Source organism: Coptis chinensis, chromosome 6 (genome assembly GCF_015680905.1).
Source record: "Coptis chinensis isolate HL-2020 chromosome 6, ASM1568090v1, whole genome shotgun sequence".
Taxonomy (NCBI): domain Eukaryota; kingdom Viridiplantae; phylum Streptophyta; class Magnoliopsida; order Ranunculales; family Ranunculaceae; genus Coptis; species Coptis chinensis.
The window spans coordinates 98,575,254-98,594,246 of record NC_141461.1 but is presented as its reverse complement, the minus strand read 5'-3'; the positions used below and the strand labels follow the sequence as shown (position 1 = coordinate 98,594,246).

Genomic DNA, 18,993 nt, shown 5'->3' with positions numbered 1-18,993 from the left:
TCTTCTCTTCGTCAGTAACTCCTCTCTCTCCCTCTCCCTCTCCACCTCCACTCTCCATGCACTTCCAATTGAGATTTACTTTGAAGGAGCCTACCCGCTTCAAGTGTGGATAGAGCCCTTCTATTTGATCACCACGTAGCACCCATGTATAACTTTCTCAATAAATACCATCTGAAATCAAAATTAAGTCATTTCTCTCTCTTTCTCCCTATTTTTTATTATCTATATTTAATACCAAAACCTCTTTTTTTTTTTGCTTTCGATAACCAATCCGAAGACTTCATCACCATCTCATCAGTCATCACTATCTACTATCTGTTATTCTCTTCACCCATTTTACATAATCATACGTCTCAACCCATACTTAGAAAGTGAATATTGTGTGTTATATTCATTAAATAAATAAATACAATTTCAAAGTAAACTCAATTTCTATTGCCAACAAAAAGAGTGGTAAGATGAAAGAGTCAGGATAAGTATTTCTTAAATGATAATTAACATACTTTTTCTTACTCATCACAACATAAGAATTACACATGAGAGATTTAAAATTAATCAAGTTTATTCTTACTCAGGCAAGAAACTTAGCGAAATTATTAATTGTCATATGAATGATTTTACAACCCAATAAATAATACAATCCACCATCTGCAATCTGCATCCTCAACAATGGATTGAGCATTACCACTAACTGACTAATTGAGAAGGAACTAATCGAATTCAAGTCCTCTCATCATCTCTTGATTTTTAAATTTGCAATAGCATTTTCAAATCCACAAAATAATAAAGATTGGGTTATAACAAATGTGTTTTAGCTTTAATCTTTCAATCAAATTCTTCTTGTATATTGTTGTTCAAGTTAATTTGTGAAACACAGGTATTTTGAGAAATTGAGAGAAATAAATTATTAAATGTTTTCTTAAAAAAATCAGGAAATAGAGATAAAAGTTTAATAAAGGAATAAAAAGGGAAAAGAGAGATTTTTTTTTTTTTTTTTTTGTAACAGAGAGAAAAGAGGTTAGTTTAAAGTTTAGACAGGTGTTGCCTGTTAAGTCATTTATTAAGAAAGTAATAAATGAGTGCTACGTGGTAATCAAATAGAATGGCTCTATCCACACTTGAAGCGGGTAGGCTCCTTCAAAGTAAATCCCGTATGAACTGGACTCAATAAATTTGAATATCATGATGTTCAAATTTTCGATAACCTAGAAGCAAAAGTGATGAGTATTGCCGGCGGTGACACTTATTGCGACTCTTATATGCATCTTATAAGAAATACATCAGACCAATAAGGGTGCAATATTTGATGTGACATTATGTTTATTTCGGCTATAATTTGTGAGGTGATATTCATGTGTGTTTGTTATTTCTGGGCAGTGACTATGTTTAAGATTATTAAGGAGATGCTGCCACAAGATGTTCGTGTCGCCAGGGATGGGCAAGACCTTCTTGTTGAGTGTTGTGTTCAAAATGTCGCTAGGGTGTGTTCAAAATGTTTGAAAACACAGATTGCAACCTTGCCAGATATATGATTTCCTTTTTTTACCCCCATGCATATGTGGTATCTGCTGTTAATACATCATGTTTAATGAAAATTTTGATTATAAGTAGATTTGGTTAAAATTTATATACAAAATGAGGATAAAGTGCAGAGCTTTTGAAATATATATGGAATTATGAATATAAGTTTTAATGTAGTCTTTGTTGGGGTGAGAGAGAGACTAAGCAAATTAAGGGTTTCCAATGAGCTGTATCGCGTGCTTGCTTTTGCAATTTTTCGTCTATGTATTGCCTTGGAGCAATAAGGAAAGGGTGCTACCTTTGTCACCTCTTTTTATAGTTTCAAGATGTTGCTTCTTTTTGTGTTCACCCTTCCAAGTTGAGATATAGCCGTTGTAAAGGCGTGATTCAGCTTTCCTTTACAAATACGGTTGGATGGGAACTGGAAAGGGCTATTGTTGGGACCGAGTTCGGCTTAGGAGTGAACTGCTTACGTATCTTGCTCTCGATTCGGGAGAGAGAGAAGAAAGTCCATTATATAGTTCATAGGAGGGTATTTATAGATGTTGAGAGTGAATCCTCGCCCACCCGTGTAAAGTGTATCACAAATGAGGGTCTCGATTAAGGAGGCGCGAAAATCTTGTCTTTATAGGTCTGCTGTGATGATGTGGATTATTAGTCCGGGTGGTAGCGATAAGATGGTGGCGTTGATTTGTACATGTGCATCTCTGTTCATGATTGTTTTTAGAAGATAAGCTGAGTTACGTTATAGCCTAGTTTGCGTGCTGACGCGAACTGTTCGAACATTCTCTTAGCTTTGGGACGCGATCTAATTCTATAGGTCGGTGTGGTATTTCCATCATGTTGAGTACGCGCCTGATATTCTTGAAGGAGGATATCACTCCCTTACACTTAGGTAGAAGTAAAGTTAAAAAGTAAGGCTGAGCTTTCTATGAAAAAAGGAATTCCACGACCCAAACACAACAAAAATGTTGATCACGGTAATCACATCTCTTGCCTCTTGGCACACATGATCAGCAATCTATGCTGGAAGTAGGTCCACATCTTAATTTGGCTACTCCAAGCATCATAGTACATGAATTTTAGTGTGAACACAACAAATTGTATAAGAAGATCACACACACGGGATTTACTTTGAAGGAGCCTACCCACTTCAAGCGTGGATAGAGCCATTCTATTTGATTACCACGTAGCACTCATTTATTACTTTCTTAATAAATGACTTAACAGGCAACACCTGTCTAAACTTTAAACTAACCTCTTTTCTCTCTATTACTAAAAAAAAATCTCTCTTTTCCCTTTTTATTCCTTTATTAAACTTTTATCTCTATTTCCTGATTTTTTAAGGAAACATTTAATAATTTATTTCTCTCAATTTCTCAAAATAACTGTGTTTCACAAATTACCTTGAACAACAATATACAAGAAGAATTTGATTGAAAGATTAAAGCTAAAACACATTTGTTATAACCCAATCTTTATTATTTTGTAGATTTGAAAATGCTATTGCAAATTTAAAAATCAAGAGATGATGAGAGGACTTGAATTCGATTAGTTCCTTCTCAATTAGTCAGTTAGTGGTAATGCTCAATCCATTGTTGAGGATGCAGATTGCAGATGGTGGATTGTATTATTTATTGGGTTGTAAAATCATTCATACGGCAATTAATAATTTCGCTAAGTTTCTTGCTTGAGTAAGAATAAACTTGATTAATTTTAAATCTCTCATGTGTAATTCTTATGTTGTGATGAGTAAGAAAAAGTATGTTAATTATCATTTAAGAAACACGTATCCTGACTCTTTCATCTTACCACTCTTTTTGTTGGCAATAGAAAATTAGAAATTGAGTTTACTTTGAAATTGTATTTATTTATTTAATGAATATAACACACAATATTCACTTTCTAAGTATGGGTTGAGACGTATGATTATGTAAAATGGGTGAAGAGAATAACAGATAGTAGATAGTGATGACTGATGAGATGGTGATGAAGTCTTCGGATTGGTTATCGAAAGCAAAAAAAAAAAAGGTTTTGGTATTAAATATAGATAATAAAAAATAGGGAGAAAGAGAGAGAAATGACTTAATTTTGATTTCAGATGGTATTTATTGAGAAAGTTATACATGGTTACTACGTGGTGATCAAATAGAAGGGCTCTATCCACGCTTGAAGCGGGTAGGCTCCTTCAAAGTAAATCTCCTCAATTATCCGCTCACGCCTCCACTGCTAAGTATGGGCTTTTAAGTATTTGGGTATCCATAACAGTACGGCCCAAAATCAAAACTACCCACTAATCTAGTTGGCGCTAAAAAAGGTCCATATAGAAAACGAAGAAGTTTATCTCTTCTTCATTTTGAGCCTTGCTCTCATTTCTCAAAAAAAAAATGGCTTCTCTCTGCACTTATCATCTCCCTCTCACTCATTACTCTTCTTCTTCTTCTTCTTCTTCGAACAATGCTAAGCTTTCCACCACTTTCTTTCATTCTTCTTCTTCTTCTTCACTTAACTTGTCTTCAAACACACATTCTTCTCGTCACTTTCTTAACCAGAAACATTCATCTTCTTTTTCAACTCCAAGAAGGACTCTTGTTGTTAAAGCTATGGCTCCTCCTAAAGCGTCTGGAAAAACTAAGAAGGGTATACTTATTTTCCTCATTTTTCACATAATTGTATGTATTTTTTGGTTTTTAGTTTTGTGCAATGAGTAAATGATGTGCTGCTTTATGTATTTGTTGGTTAGTTTTATTAAATATGGTTTCTTGTTCAGTTTTTATATGAACACTATGAGTTTTGTTATAATGGGTGTGAGAACTTGTCAAAATGAGTGTTGGAGTTGAAATTTTTCTTGGTTGAAGTTTTAAATTTTGCATTTTGTCAAATTGGTGGTGTTTTATTCGTGTTAATTTGTTGATATTGAGTTTGAGCTAGTTAGACTAAAATCTCTAACATTACACTATACTAGCTTGACAGCTTTTGGCTTTTGTTTAGTTACCATATGGTTTCTTTGTTGTTGAGTTAACTGAAGTGATAAGTGTTTCTTCATGTTTACAAGCAGTTCATTTATTTGTTCAAATTTGTGGTTCTACTTGCTTTTATGGACTCAAAATGTGAGGAAATTGGATTACATAATGCTTGTTTTGTCGAAGTTGTGAACCTTGCTATATGCTACTATTAATTCACTCTGTGATCTTTTTTGTTTCTTTCTGTTTAACCTTTCTATTTATAATGTGCAGTAATTGGAATGATAAAGCTTGCTCTGGAGGCAGGAAAGGCCACTCCTGCCCCACCAGTTGGGCCAGCCCTTGGTTCCAAGGGTGTTAATATCATGGCTTTTTGTAAGGATTACAATACAAGGACTGCTGACAAAGCCGGTTATGTGATTCCTGTAGAAATTACTGTATATGATGTGAGTGAATTGCTTTACTGAAATGAGATAATCTTCATTTGTTTTATGTTTGCTTACTGTACTTGCATCAAGTTGTAGAGACCTTAACTTGTTGTCTTGATGTTCTGTCCTTTTGGTTGTTTTTCTTCTAATTTGAATGTTTGCGATTTTCTATTTATTTTTATTTTGAATACCTTATAAGACGATCCACCTTCATTCACAGGACAAAAGCTTTACCTTCATACTGAAGACTCCTCCTGCATCGGTTTTGCTACTTAAGGCTGCTGGTACTTTCTTTTCTTTCTTTCGTTCAGTTCACATCTTCTTATGTTTTTTTCCCTATGCATAGGTTGTCTCCAGTTTGGATTTGTTTCTTCTCTACAACTGTACTTTCCTTGAAGCTTCACTTTCTTTTTTAAGTATTAATTCATTGTAAAGCAGATACTCTATAAACTTCATGAATTCTTTAAGGGAAATTTCAGATTTGGTTTGTGGTCAATACTGATTCACTTTTTATTAGGATTCTTTGCATAGTGGCAATTTGGCTTATATCTATGCGGGTTTGTTTAGCAATCCAACGTGATTTCAGAGAAGAATACGTAAACACTGAGAAGGTTCTGAGTGGGGGTTGTCATTGTTTTCCAACAAAAAGAAAAGGTTTTTTTTTGGGTTAGAGTGTTGGTGAGAATTAACTTGTGTTCTAGAGAAATTGGGAGCATTGCCTGTCCAGGCTGTAATCTTTAGAACATACAGTTGAAGTTTGTAGATATTCAATGAGTCAGAACCTGTGGTCTTTCTTATTCTTTAGGAGGTTTTCAATGTACTTTTTGAATTTTACAAATTATTTTTTTTATTTTGCTTGTGTGGTAGTTGGGTGTATGGTTGATCCATGGTCCTTTTACAAAAAATGTTGTGTGATCTAATCCCAAATTTTGCCATGGCTTTTTGTGGTAAAAAAAAACTCTCCTATAGTGTATTTGTCAAATAAAGACATTTATCCATATGCAATAATATAAGTTCTCAAGGAACACTACAAACATGGCTCTAACCTTATCTCTTTTGTTTAGAAGCACTGGTTAGAGTAGAACAAAGGGAAAATAAGGAGAGAAGCATAAACATGGTTATTTCTAGATGTTTCTTTGCAGACTCATGATCAACTCTGTGTCTTTCCCATGGTCTTGGCTGCTAAGAGCTACCTTTAGAAGAGTATAACAAACAGGAGCAGATGTTTAGGATGCACTAAGCATGGAGGCTTCATCCTTCCCCTAGTTTAGCCTTCAATGCATTGGCAAAGCCACGATACCAGGGAATGGGGCACGTGCCCCAGGTAAAAATTTTGAAGTTCACATTCTAGTAATATATCTATACTACATACTTGGAACACCTTTGTACATTTGAGTTTCTTCTAAATATTATTACTTCGCTGCTGGATTTGCTTGATTAGTAAACACCAATTGACCTTCATAACAAGGATATCATCCCCATAGAGAGTCAGCTCTCAACTCTTCTTCAGTTGTGCCCACAAGCGTGTGTCATTTTTTGGTGGTATAATATCCCTCCCCTTAGATAGATAATTGAGTTGAAATCACTCTCTTTACTTGTGAAACCAAGTGAACATACTAATTTGTCTCGTCAATTACTCTAGTTATGCCTACTGCACAACAATATATTTACTGTAATTTTATATACAATTTTTTTTCATTTTATTTTTCAGTTTTTTTTTATGGAGAAAACCCTCATCGTTGAGTAGTCATTCCCTCCATGTCTAGAGTCTAGACCATTCTCAGGAGCTGAATGTAGGCTGTGCATAACTGCTAATAGGTCATTGACAAGAGACTAAGATCCAAGTGCTCGGTTGACTATATTATCTATGAGTAATGACTCGCCAAGCTGATTCCAAAGTTCTAAAGTAATGGGGTTTCTACACCACTCCATAAACAAGCTCTCCTCAAATCCAAATTGGATTCCACCATTGAGAATGAGTTTTGTAGCGGCATGAGACTTGTCTTGGCTTCTAGTGGCATGAAAATGTGACTTGTTGCAGTGGCTTGTACCTTTGCCTTTTCTTTTTGTTTGTCTTTTTCTGATTCCATGCTTTTAAAGTCTTCTTTGTCTTCTGGAGTTTTGACTCTTTTGTTTTTAGTGGTTGATTTAAGGATTTGAGTTTACCTCCATGGTTGGCATTTTATGGTCTTGGAAGTTTATTGGCTGCCTCAAGGTGCCCATGCTGGCCGCTAGGTGAAATTATCAGATTTTCTTGAAAGCATCCTAAATTGATCACCTTCATCCTCAATTCCTAGGCTAAATAGTTGTCATTTTAGTACTAATGTCATTCTAGCTAAACTCAAATCTCTCCTGAGAAACAAATAAGATGGCTTTGTGAGGGTTAGAACTGAGGAGGAGATGTGCGAGGAGCATGAAATTGTAGGTCATTGAGTGAAGCTAACAAGGTTACATCATGACATAATCTTGTTTCTGTTGCAGAGTGGATATTGTTTGGGGTTAGTTAGGGATGACCCCAAATTATTAGTTGCAATTAGGCATGCTTCTTCAAGTGAAAAAAGTACTTTTAGCAAGACAAGGTGTAAAAACTTCCAAATATATATGGAATGAGATGCTTACTAGGACTATCTAATTCAGGTAAATCCTCTAAAGAGGTAACAGAGAAAGGGAGACACCCAAGTGCACTGGCCACGCCAAAAACTCTCCTTGCTAAGCATTGTTGGAATGAAGTGATTTTTTCCATTGTCTTCTCATATTATTTATGTTTTATTTTTGTCCTTTCTCTCCATCATTTTCTGGAAAGTATATCTGTTTCAGTTTATTAATATAGTGCACACTGTAAAAACTAACTGCTTATATTGCAGGGAGTTGTTTGAGTTCGTAATTACTCGAACTCTGTGTGATTTGTTGATATAAGCACATCTTTCATGAACATGAAAGCATCTTTCTAAAACATGAAACTGTTGATTTACAGCGCAAGTAACATCTGATAAATCACGTAAAGGACAGGGAATATATATATATATAGTGCACCTCACCTGTTTCGGCTACATAATAAAAACATGTATAAATTGTAGTGACAAAACGTGATCGGAAGAAGCAGTTCAACAGCAACATCTAAATCACTTGCAATCTTGAGTGTCTGAGTTCAGGAATGAAGATTGGGTAGTGTAGTATTATTTGTATATTGCAAAGGAAAAGTAACTTCTAATATCATTTTAGCTTAACGCGGCTTATAAAATCATTACTGAGCTGCATTCAGCTTCCTATAGTAGCATCATGTTTGTATGCAATAGATTCGGCCTGGTACATCTTGAAAAAGGCAATAAAGTCTACTTATTATGTTAGAAACTCGTGTTTATATTTTCAAGGCAGCTTCTTATTACCCTGAATGTCACTGGTTTCTGTAGCATGTTTGTACTAATGAAAGTAAAGAGTGCATTGTAGCCATGATATCATGAGTCATGCTGTGCGAATTCCTTTGGGTCTGTTAATGTTCTTACTCTTACCAGCCTAATTCAGCTCCTTAGTCTTCAGTGTTGAGATGTAGGCGTATTCAAATATAGAATTTTGGATGACTGTATTTACGCGTGTAATAATTTCTGCTATGTTTTTGCATGATTAATTACATTGCTGACTTCAGATTGGGTGTGTGTAGGAGTGGAGAAAGGTTCAAAGGACCCCAAGTTAGAGAAAGTGGGAACTGTCACTAATGACCAAGTACGAACTATTGCAGCTGAAAAGCTTCCGGATTTGAATTGTACCAGTATTGAATCTGCAATGAGAATCATAGCCGGAACTGCTGCTAATATGGGCATTGTCGTTGACCCACCAGTGCTTGAACCCAAAAAGTAGGTAACTGTAAACTGTATGATTCTTGTTGTTCTCTTGTATTTCCATAATTCTTAATCTAGTACCATTCATGATTGAAAGAGACGACTGCTTGGTTTTACCTTCAATTTTGTAACAAAGGGACACATCTTTGATTTGGTGATCATATATAGACACAAAAGCAACCTCCAGTAGTTAATTAATAGAGATTTTACACATCCTTAGACTTACGAATGGCATCAGCCCATACAATCTGACTAAGTTCATTTACTTCTCGGAAAATTTTAGTGATTCTGACTTCTGAAAAGTTGTTAAGCGCCTGCATTCCATTGCTCCAATTTCGCACATTTTAGCCTTTGCCTCCGTTATCGGTCCTTGCTTGATAATCCCTTGAGTCGGTGTGGATGACAAGCGTCTCATTTCCCTGTTTGACGGCAACATACAATTTTCGCATGGCTTCTGCTAGATTATTATTAGTATGACCACAAAAAAATAGCTACGAGTACAAATCATCTGGCACATATGATTGCTGATAATTCTTCCACCAGATGGGACATGATATCCCCTGCTAGCTCCATCATTATTTAGGCAACACCACTGAACATGGGGGAATGCAGGAAAGTTAATTCTCATATTTATCAGTTTCGATCTGCTTCGTTCAAGTGAGAAAGCACATTCCATGGTGAATTTTATATGAGTGTAGTCGAAGTATTTCAATTAAAGACGGCTATGGTGCCAACAAATGAGGGCAAATTTAGTTTTTTGGGTAACTGCCATTTGCTTTATTTATTATAAACACTGCAGAAAGAACATACAACAGTTATATCATTGAAAACTAGATTAGCAATACTAAGTGGTGGTCTATTACATGCTCTATAGAGAGATTTGTAGAGCTTCCCGCAAATTTGTTCGAGCTACCGTAGGTTTCCTTCTCTATAAACGCGAGGGCAAGTTTAGTTGCTATGGTTCATGCTGGTTTCAAGTTTTTGTACTGATCAGCAAAATCTCTCCATCAGTGCTATTTGGGCTAAATTTGTTGGGCGTGTTGTTCTTCAGATAAAGTATTCCCAAGGCCTTCCAGGACGTCCTTCAGTTCAGGAGCTATTCTGTCAATATCAGTGATCTCATCCGATTAATCGTGTATTGCTTGTAAACCGATTAGTTTTTCCCGATTTTTAAAATTTTCTCACCAAACCAATTTAATTACTAAATTGACTGATTAATCGGCCGAGATCACAGATTTCTTGCTAAACTGAGAAAAAAAATTACTAAAAATATCGGTTTCCCACAAAAAAAACGTAAAATTAACTAATTGGATTTTTAAACCATATTAATAATATTAGAACCTAATCAATACACAAAGCTAAGAGTTTACTTATTTTTCTCTCATTAACGAAAGTTAAATATACAAATTATTGTATTGTCTCTCTAATATATATCGTTTCTCTCTCCCTTTATTCCTTTAAATATTTAACTTCATTTTTGTGTTTTACATCTATGTAGTACTCCAAAATTGAGTTAGTTAGATGTGATTATGAGAATTTGATATTTTTGTTGTATTTCGGATAACTATTTAGAAATATTTGATATAATTATTCTATTATATATTTTGAAAGTGTCAAATATATACATCTGATATAACTTATTAAATCACCGATTAAGTGATTAATCGCATATCGCTTTTCGACTGATTAGTTACGAAAACCAATTTTAACTGTTTAGTTTAGGAGTCTCAGGCAATCCCAAGACAAATATGTTGATTAAACAATTAAATATCTAAATGTGTTTTGAATAAGTCTAGCTTCTCTATAACGGGGTACAGAGATGATAACTCTATAACCGTTGTAAATATCAAGCCACCTGTCCACTTTGACACCCCTATTAACTCTGTCAATTTCCTTTATTTTTACTATTTTTATTTTATATTTTCACTAATTTAAGTTAACAAGAAAATAGTCTAGAGACTCAATTTCGAGCCAAAACAATTCTAGAGGACACAATTTTTTTTTTTAACTCACAAGGAAAAATTCCAACACTAAGTAACCCACAAACCCACTATTTCAATTTTAATAACTCTCAAGGACAAAATAAGTTGGCCCGACCTTTTTATGCTTTTTTAAATACCAGTTTCATCCCTATGTGTTATATTTATAAAGCAGAGAAATTTGGTGATTATTCATATCCAAATAGATGAATATACCTCATATACTATATTGATGTATGAACAATGATTGTTCATACTACAGTAGGTGTTCTTACTAATCATACATTATGTTGAGGTATAACCAATGATTGTTCATAACTCCTGTTGAAGTATGAGTTTATATCTCAAATAGATGTGAATAATAATTTTTCATAGTTCATATTAAGGTATGAACAATGATTATTGATTGTTCATACAAACATTGATTGTTCATAACTCGTGTTGAAGTATGAACAGTGATTGTTCATATCCAAACATGCTATATACACAAATTTCGATTAGGCCGGCCGTTTATTATTTTGCATCAGGAATATACTTGACATTTCATCTATTTTAGCCATTTTTTATTTCACGTCAAGCATATACTTGACCTTTCATCTGGTTCTTGATTAATTAAAAAAAAAAAATGTGGTACAGAGAGTTTTTTTTTTGGCTGGTTTGTCCTTGATAGTAAACATGTGCTTCGTCAAAACCAAAGCAGAGTCCCTGGGTCACTTTTTTAAAACATTTTTGTCTCTATCTAAATTATTAAATTTCATTGGATGCTTTTGTCAAATGTAATATATATCGTATTGTAAGGGTATAAAAGGAAATAAGGGTCGGCTATTTTTTATAGTTGTCTGAACATTTTTTGCTACGCGTGTAACTCTCACATGCACTAAAACATGTGCTTTTGTACGTGCACCATACTAGTTAATAAAAAATTAAGAGGGGAAAATGCTAATAAAAAATGACACTGAACGAGTTAATTGGGTGTGTTGAAGTCATAGTTCGTGATTCCGAACGGAACCCCGGAAGCGGAATTCCGGTTTTCCAAAAAAACGGAATTTCTAATATAAAGTCGAAATTTCCGAAATTCCGAATATAATAGGGTCGAAATTTAATGGATTTCAGTTTTTGGATTTATCGGAATTCCGAGAATTCCGAAATCCCGAACTATGGTTGAAGTAGATAGGTGGCTTGATATTCACAACGGTTATAGAGATCTCATCTCTATACCCGGTATAGGGAGCCAAACTTGTCTAAATCTTTGGGTGATGTTTGGGGTGCAGTGACTAATGAGGTCCAATTAAGGGTGTTGATGGGTGCGTAGAAAAAATCATGATTCCGGTTCCTATTTTTAGGAATCGTTTAAAAATGGGTACTAAAAAAACCGGATCATATAGAACCAAAACCGAATAGTTTTTTAAAGAAAAAAACTAGACCGGAACCGGATCGAAACCAAACGTTATTGTATTTTTAATATAAAAAATATCAAAATAAAGAATATAAAAGTCAAAACTTCATTTATATATTACTAAATTTTATTTATTAGTGTAATATGTAGTTTTCATAGTATTTAATGTTATAAATAATATAAAAATAAAGCTTAGAATCTTAAATATATATATGGTTTTATTTAACTTATTATTAAATGACATAATTATTTATATCAATATTTAAAAAGTGATTCGTTCGTGTGATATTTTTGTGTTTTTAGTACATAGTTTTTAATAAAATCAATAAAAAATGTGTGTAAATAGTGAATATCTTAAGAACCGAAATTAAGAATCGGAACCAAAAATACCCGCTAGAAACCAATGGTTATGCGTATAGTTTCACAATTTTAAGACCCATAAAAACCAAAACCGTAAAATTAAATGGTTCTTGATTCTTACAACACTAAGAACCGAACCGTTGACACCCCTAGTTCCAATTGTCTTTCCAGATGTGAATATAATTTACATCTCTCCATTTGGGTGCCTTAAAGTTTAGGAGTTAACGAACTGAGCTAGGCTAACTTCTGTATATACTCTGCTAATTTTCTTTCGATCAAGTAGGCTCTTCCAAGCCCATTAAGTGGTTGAGCACTTGAGTCTGCTCTAGCTTTCACAATGTTAAAATTGGGCCTAATATATTTAGCTATCCACAAAATTAAATTAAGCCCATAAATATAATTTGGCTAGTAATTTCGGTTATAGTAATGGGTGAACAATACTTTCAGTTTTAAGACAAAAATAGATTGTTATTATTAATAATTTCAGTTCTATGATATTTTCAGGTTGACGTCAGCAAGTTATTTTTGTTTAATACCAACTCTGATATTCTTCTCTATCTAAAAAAAAAAAAAACTCCAATTAGAAACTTGTTTGAGATCGATCTAGTTGTTTCCATCTTTGAACGAGTTGATTAGTGTCTTGTGATTAGTGATTTAAGATATGAGAAATCATCTACCTTATTTACCATCTAAAAAAAAAAAAAAAAAAAAAAAAAACTAATTCCAATTAGAAACTTTTATTATTTCCATCTTTGAGCCAGTTGATTAGTGTGTTGTGATTAATTATTTAAGATATGAGAAATCATCTACCTTTTTCTTCATCTAGCAAAAAAAAAAACTTCAACTAGACTGTAAATTTTTTTTTTAGATCTAGTTATTTCTATCTTTGAGCTAGCTGATTTGTGTGTTGTGATTAATGATTTAAGATATGAGAAAACATCTTATTCTCTCATATATGACAAACAATCTTCTTACTTTGCAATCTATTTTTTCATTTTTCAATTATATATTATTATTAATTGAAGAATAATTGGGTCGATTTCGACAAGCAATTGAATTTCCTCTTCAAATCTTCAAATCTTATGTTAATCAATTGTGTGATTTATCTAAATTTTAACATTGTTATCGTCAATGATATTTTTAAGTTGGGATTTGGGAGTAGTAGTCTGATATACATGCAAACACCACCACTATGCATCTGTGGCATGCATTACATGTGTATACCAACATGCACACACCATAATATACGTGATACACATAATATACACATCAAAGACCAAATTTATGTACTAAACCATCACATGCATACTATCAGTTTGCATGTGTGTGTGTGTGTTTTTTTTTTTCTACATTGTACTTATATAAAACCTATATACATGCATAGACATGTATGCATGTATAACCAATTCACAAACATTTGTTTCACTATTAAATGAAAAAAGTATTTATCCTTAAAAAAAAATAACATTCAACAAACTGAAATATTATCTCAAACATTACAACATTGTCTTAAACACTGCCTCAAACATTTCCTATTACTAAAAGCAGATACTCAATGTTCTATCTTGACCAATCTCTGTCCATTGCTTCATTTATGACTTCTTTGTTCCGTTTATTTTGTTTGTCTCTCTCTTGACACTTAACTGTCTTTGATCTTTAGTTTCCAACTTCTTCGATCTATTTGTCTTCTTCATTTTTGTTTTCTAGAAACTTTGAGTTTCAATCTCTTATTAAACTTCTATACCAACAAACAATACAACATAAATAATTGAAAACTTCTAAAAAAATAATCAACTTTTTAATGTAATAATCTTGAAAAATTTGTGATACATTCACTAATTTCATGCAAATACACCATATATGTAAATAAGTTTATGTATGTGTGTTAGAACATGCAGACACCTCTTTGCATGTAAATTCGTTGATCAAATTAGTTGTATATAAATTAAGTAAAATTTGAATAACAACATACCAATGACAAAGTACAAATCACTCTAACTCATATATTTACATACAATAAAAATGTAAATCAAATAAATCAAATAGTTCAGGGTTGCCTTTAATGGTAATTCATTATTATTTTTTTTCTTCATTGTGTATATCTTCAATATTTTTTAAATCTTTATCAATACGTTGATCTGATCTTCATATTCTCAATTTGTTAGAAATTATAGTTTTTAAATTTTGTGGATTAAAGTTTTAATTGGGTACTAAAAGAAATCAAGGTTGGAAAATAATAGATTTCTTAAGTAATAGATTAAATTACGTTTAGTTTAGTTGGGTGGTGAGGTTGTAATAAAAATATGTAAAACCAACAATGATGATTTTTTTTTAGCTTTCATTGGTTGTGACTTGAAAAAAAAAAAAAAAAAAAACAAAAACAATAAAATGCAATAGTCTTTGCCATTGTTTTGTCCTAGAGCCGTAACTATCTACCCAACCGCACTATAACCCAAATTAAAGTGCAATATTGTCTTTTGGACCTGTTCTCTATTAGCTGTGGACGATAGTGGCCCAAAGGAAGAATCGCTTTTAAAGCATCTCCAGGCCGAAAAGCCTACCTATGCTACTTCGATTCAGAATCGATTCCATCTAATTCCTGACGCACCTTCACTGATTGGAAGAGTACAAACTTTCCCAATTAACAAGATGGAGTTGTTGGATTTTTGTATAAGGAAAAAACAAACAAAAATTGATATGTTGCATTGCATGACATTTAGAATCACCACAAGTCCACAAAGCCCGGCACAAAACTTCTTTTAAGAAAATTGATACCTTGCTTAGACGTCACTGGAGTTGACCTTGCTGTGAAGAGATACGCGTTTTGCAAATGCACATTTTGATTCGTTGGGACTCGGGATAGTAACTTTTAGTAAGAGTGCAAGACGGAGGTATCTAGAAGGATGGGTATTTCAAACATTATATAAATGACAAACTATCATAGTATTATGCACGCTCATATCCGAAATCGTAACGTATACTAGTATGGGGTAGGTGCTATGCACACTCATTACGGGTAAACTCTTAATTAGAACAAAACTATGGAGACAAAACAGTACACACAAAATGACCAAGAGTCATATTTTTTTTATTAAAAATTTACTATTGTAGTACTGTAGATAGAGGTGGGATTTTTAAAATAATAAGGATAAAAATATGTGTATAACACGAAAGTGTTTCTCATATTTTTATTTTTGAATTTATAAATTATACAACTTCAATAAGACTTTTAAATATATTACAACCAATCAAAATGCATTCAAACTGCAAGCATAGAACTAAATTTCAGTCAATACTAGTTGAAGTTTTAAACTCTGAAATTGTTGATATTTCGATGGCATAGTACGAATATAGTTTGTGATTTCGAATGGAATGTCAGAATTCTATAAAATATTTATGGTTTTTAAGTCAAATCAAACTCTAGAATCTATTAGTGCATTTGCATTTGTAGTCTGAAAAAATAGAAATCTAAACTCATTGAGCTACTTCAATACTTGACAAATCGAGTTTGAACAAAATTTGAACTCAACTCGAGAGGCACACAAGCCTAGCTTGAGCACTAAAACTCATGATCAACTCAACTAGCTCCACGACCAGCCATTGTCCGGGCCCTGTGCAGTCGCACTCCTAGCACCGCCCCTGATCACATAGTCATCATAACTAATAATTCGCCGAATTATTCACGAATTATTCGCGAATTATAAGGTTTGGCGAATAAAACGAATAATTCGGCGAATTTTTTAATGATACGGTTTAATTCGCGAATTGGTTAGGTCGGGCTTATAATTGCCGAATTATTTGCGAATTATAAGGTTTGGCGAATAAAATGAATAATTTGGCAAATTTTTGAATAATACGGTTTAATTCGCGAATTGGTTGGGCCGGGCCTTAATTGGAACCAAAAATAAATGTGTTAGTAATAGTAAGTAGAACAAAAAATTTGACATTTGTATTATTTTTTCATGAATAAAATTGTAAAAATAAAAATAAAAATGTTATATACTTATATATCAAAATTTTAAATGTAAAATATATAGCCGAATTTTAAAGAAATACATTCGTATTATACCCGTTTAAAACATATATATCGTATTTTTACCGTTAGCGTTTTATTGGACCGAATATTTAAAAATATTATTATTGAAAATTTCGAATCTTAAACAAATAATTAACATATCGAACTTTTGCCTTCCACGAATTTACTAGCTATGATAGTCATACAGTAGCTGTTATACAATACAATGAGGCCAAAATCCTACAGAAAAATGAGAACAGGGACAACGTGAAAACAACTAACAAATAAAGAGAAGAGAACTGCTAATCGTGGACTCTTGTCACCAACATATATAATTATGCACCACCTGAAAGAACTTCAAAAAGGTAATCTTTTAGCAATCAAAGAGCTTGGACTAAAGATAGGACCTGATATTCAAAGTGAACTCAACTATCAAACAAAACAAAATAAAATATATTATCCATCAAAATCTTGCTTTCAGAATTGTTTGGTTTTGCATTGGCTGATAGTATGGATATTCAGCTCCTCTGGACAACCCTTTGATCCGTGGAAGGTTAAAAGTTGAATATGTGCCATGTTGGGCACGCCGCACGCAATTTTTCAGTGGAATGCCGTGTTTCAGCCGTGTCCATGTAATATATAGGTCCACAATTTCAGGCTGTAGCCTTGTACCTACAATTAAACGGCATAGTAATGGGAACGCAGTAAAAAGATACGGCATGATTTTGTCACTGTATTTGTCATTTTTGGCAATCACGAGCACTAAAAAATCCCTTTACAGGATTTGGCTCATGATGTAGACACCCAAACACGCCAATAAATACATGTCATGGTATCATGTCTCACTTGATGTTCCAAATGTAATAATAATAATAATTTTTTTTTTCTCTTTTATTATATTATATATTTTTATTTTATTGGCTTTCCAAATTTTTAGCTCGCAACAGTGGTATTATCACGAGATTGCCCCTAATAGAGCTCCCTAAGATTAAGTCCAATAGTGCTTATCCCACTAAATATGGTAAAAATCTTGATCCAATGGTACGTCAAAACACTAACTCATTAATGCCACCGCTATTAATTTACCTATACATAGTGCAAATTTTAGCGGAATGGCATATGATCTATACACTATTCTAAAAAGCGGGTAAAACATATTTTGTTGGCAAGCCACTACAAATGGCGGATAAAAAGTGTTTACATGCCACTAGGCTCCACTACTTGCTTGATTTGGGCTACACGCCATTAGAAGAGGTGGCTAGAAATTCAAATATTTTTTTGACACCTTTGGTGCTAAATATGTGGAGCCTGATATGGGTCATGTTTGGAATTGGAAACCAACTACCGCACCGCCAACTACTAATTCAACATGGAGTTGAATTACTCGGTATTGGAAATTACCACCAGTCTCTCATTGTCCAGTACGTATTAGATTTCCAAATTGGTTTTGGAAACCAATTGCTTGGTTCTCATCACGTTCATGAGTTTATAAATACCGCAGGGTATATGAGAATTAAAGACACAACTAAGAGAGCCCATAGTGTACGGAGCACATAGCAAATACATTATTGGAGTAATAATTAGTATAAAACAATAGCCAAATTTGAGAGTGCATTGTGATAGTGCAATAGCATAAATTTGTGAGTGCCAAAATTGTGTGTGAAAGAGAGAGGTCGGTGTTTGTGTTAGGCTTGTGACATTGTAAACAACTCTTTGATTATAGTGGATTTTGGTGCGCTTATGGATGTATGCAATTGCCAAACCACCTAAGTTTTTTGTGTTCATTTATTTTTTGTATTTTTCATTATTGTTTTAGTGGTTGTATTGGTGTTCTTGTTTTGTCATTGATTCCAAGATCTTAAGGATAATTGTCGTTAGTTAGGATTAATGTGATATCTAATTCCTAACAACTTGTATCATAGCTTTAGTTTATGAATCGAATTATTGACGGTGTTTGAAGAAATTTTTGAGTGGTGAACTCCGCCATTGTTTGAGACAAGGTGTTTGAAGAAATTTTTTGAGTGAAGATTACTCCATTGTAGTTTGGTTCAAGTGGGAGCAATGACAACCGAGAAGACGACAACCATGGTTGAGAGGTTTAATGTTACAAATTAAACTTCAGTTTTTGGAGATGAAAATAGAGGATTATCTCTATCAGAAAGATCTCTATGAACCGTTGGTAGGAAAGAAGCATGCAGTGATGGAACAAGAAACATGGGATTTGCTTGACAGAAAAGCATTAACGACAATCCGATTGAGTTTGACAAAGTCTGTAGCCTTCACCATTAAGAACGAGAAAATTATATTATCTCTCATGAAAGCTCTCTCAAGTATGTATGAATAACCCTCTGCGGCAAATAAGGTGCATCTTATAACTAAACTCTTTACATTGAGAATGTCTGAGGAAGATTCTTTCAGAGAACATCTCAATTTGTTTAATGAGACCAAATACCAACTTGAGTCAATTGAGATCACTTTTAGTGATGGGGTGATGG

The 18,993-nt window shown here is 33.4% G+C and overlaps 1 protein-coding gene across 1 annotated transcript; it reads left to right on the top strand.

Moving 5' to 3' along the window:
* Positions 1-3,864: 3,864 nt before the first annotated feature.
* PRPL11 (plastid ribosomal protein l11) lies at positions 3,865-8,955 on the top strand. Its single transcript, XM_086564789.1, has 4 exons — positions 3,865-4,161; positions 4,758-4,930; positions 5,133-5,196; positions 8,571-8,955. Exons 1-4 carry the CDS (start codon positions 3,909-3,911, stop codon positions 8,765-8,767), a joined length of 687 nt encoding a protein of 228 aa, XP_086420915.1. The 5' UTR covers positions 3,865-3,908; the 3' UTR covers positions 8,768-8,955.
* The last annotated feature ends 10,038 nt before the right edge of the window (positions 8,956-18,993 follow it).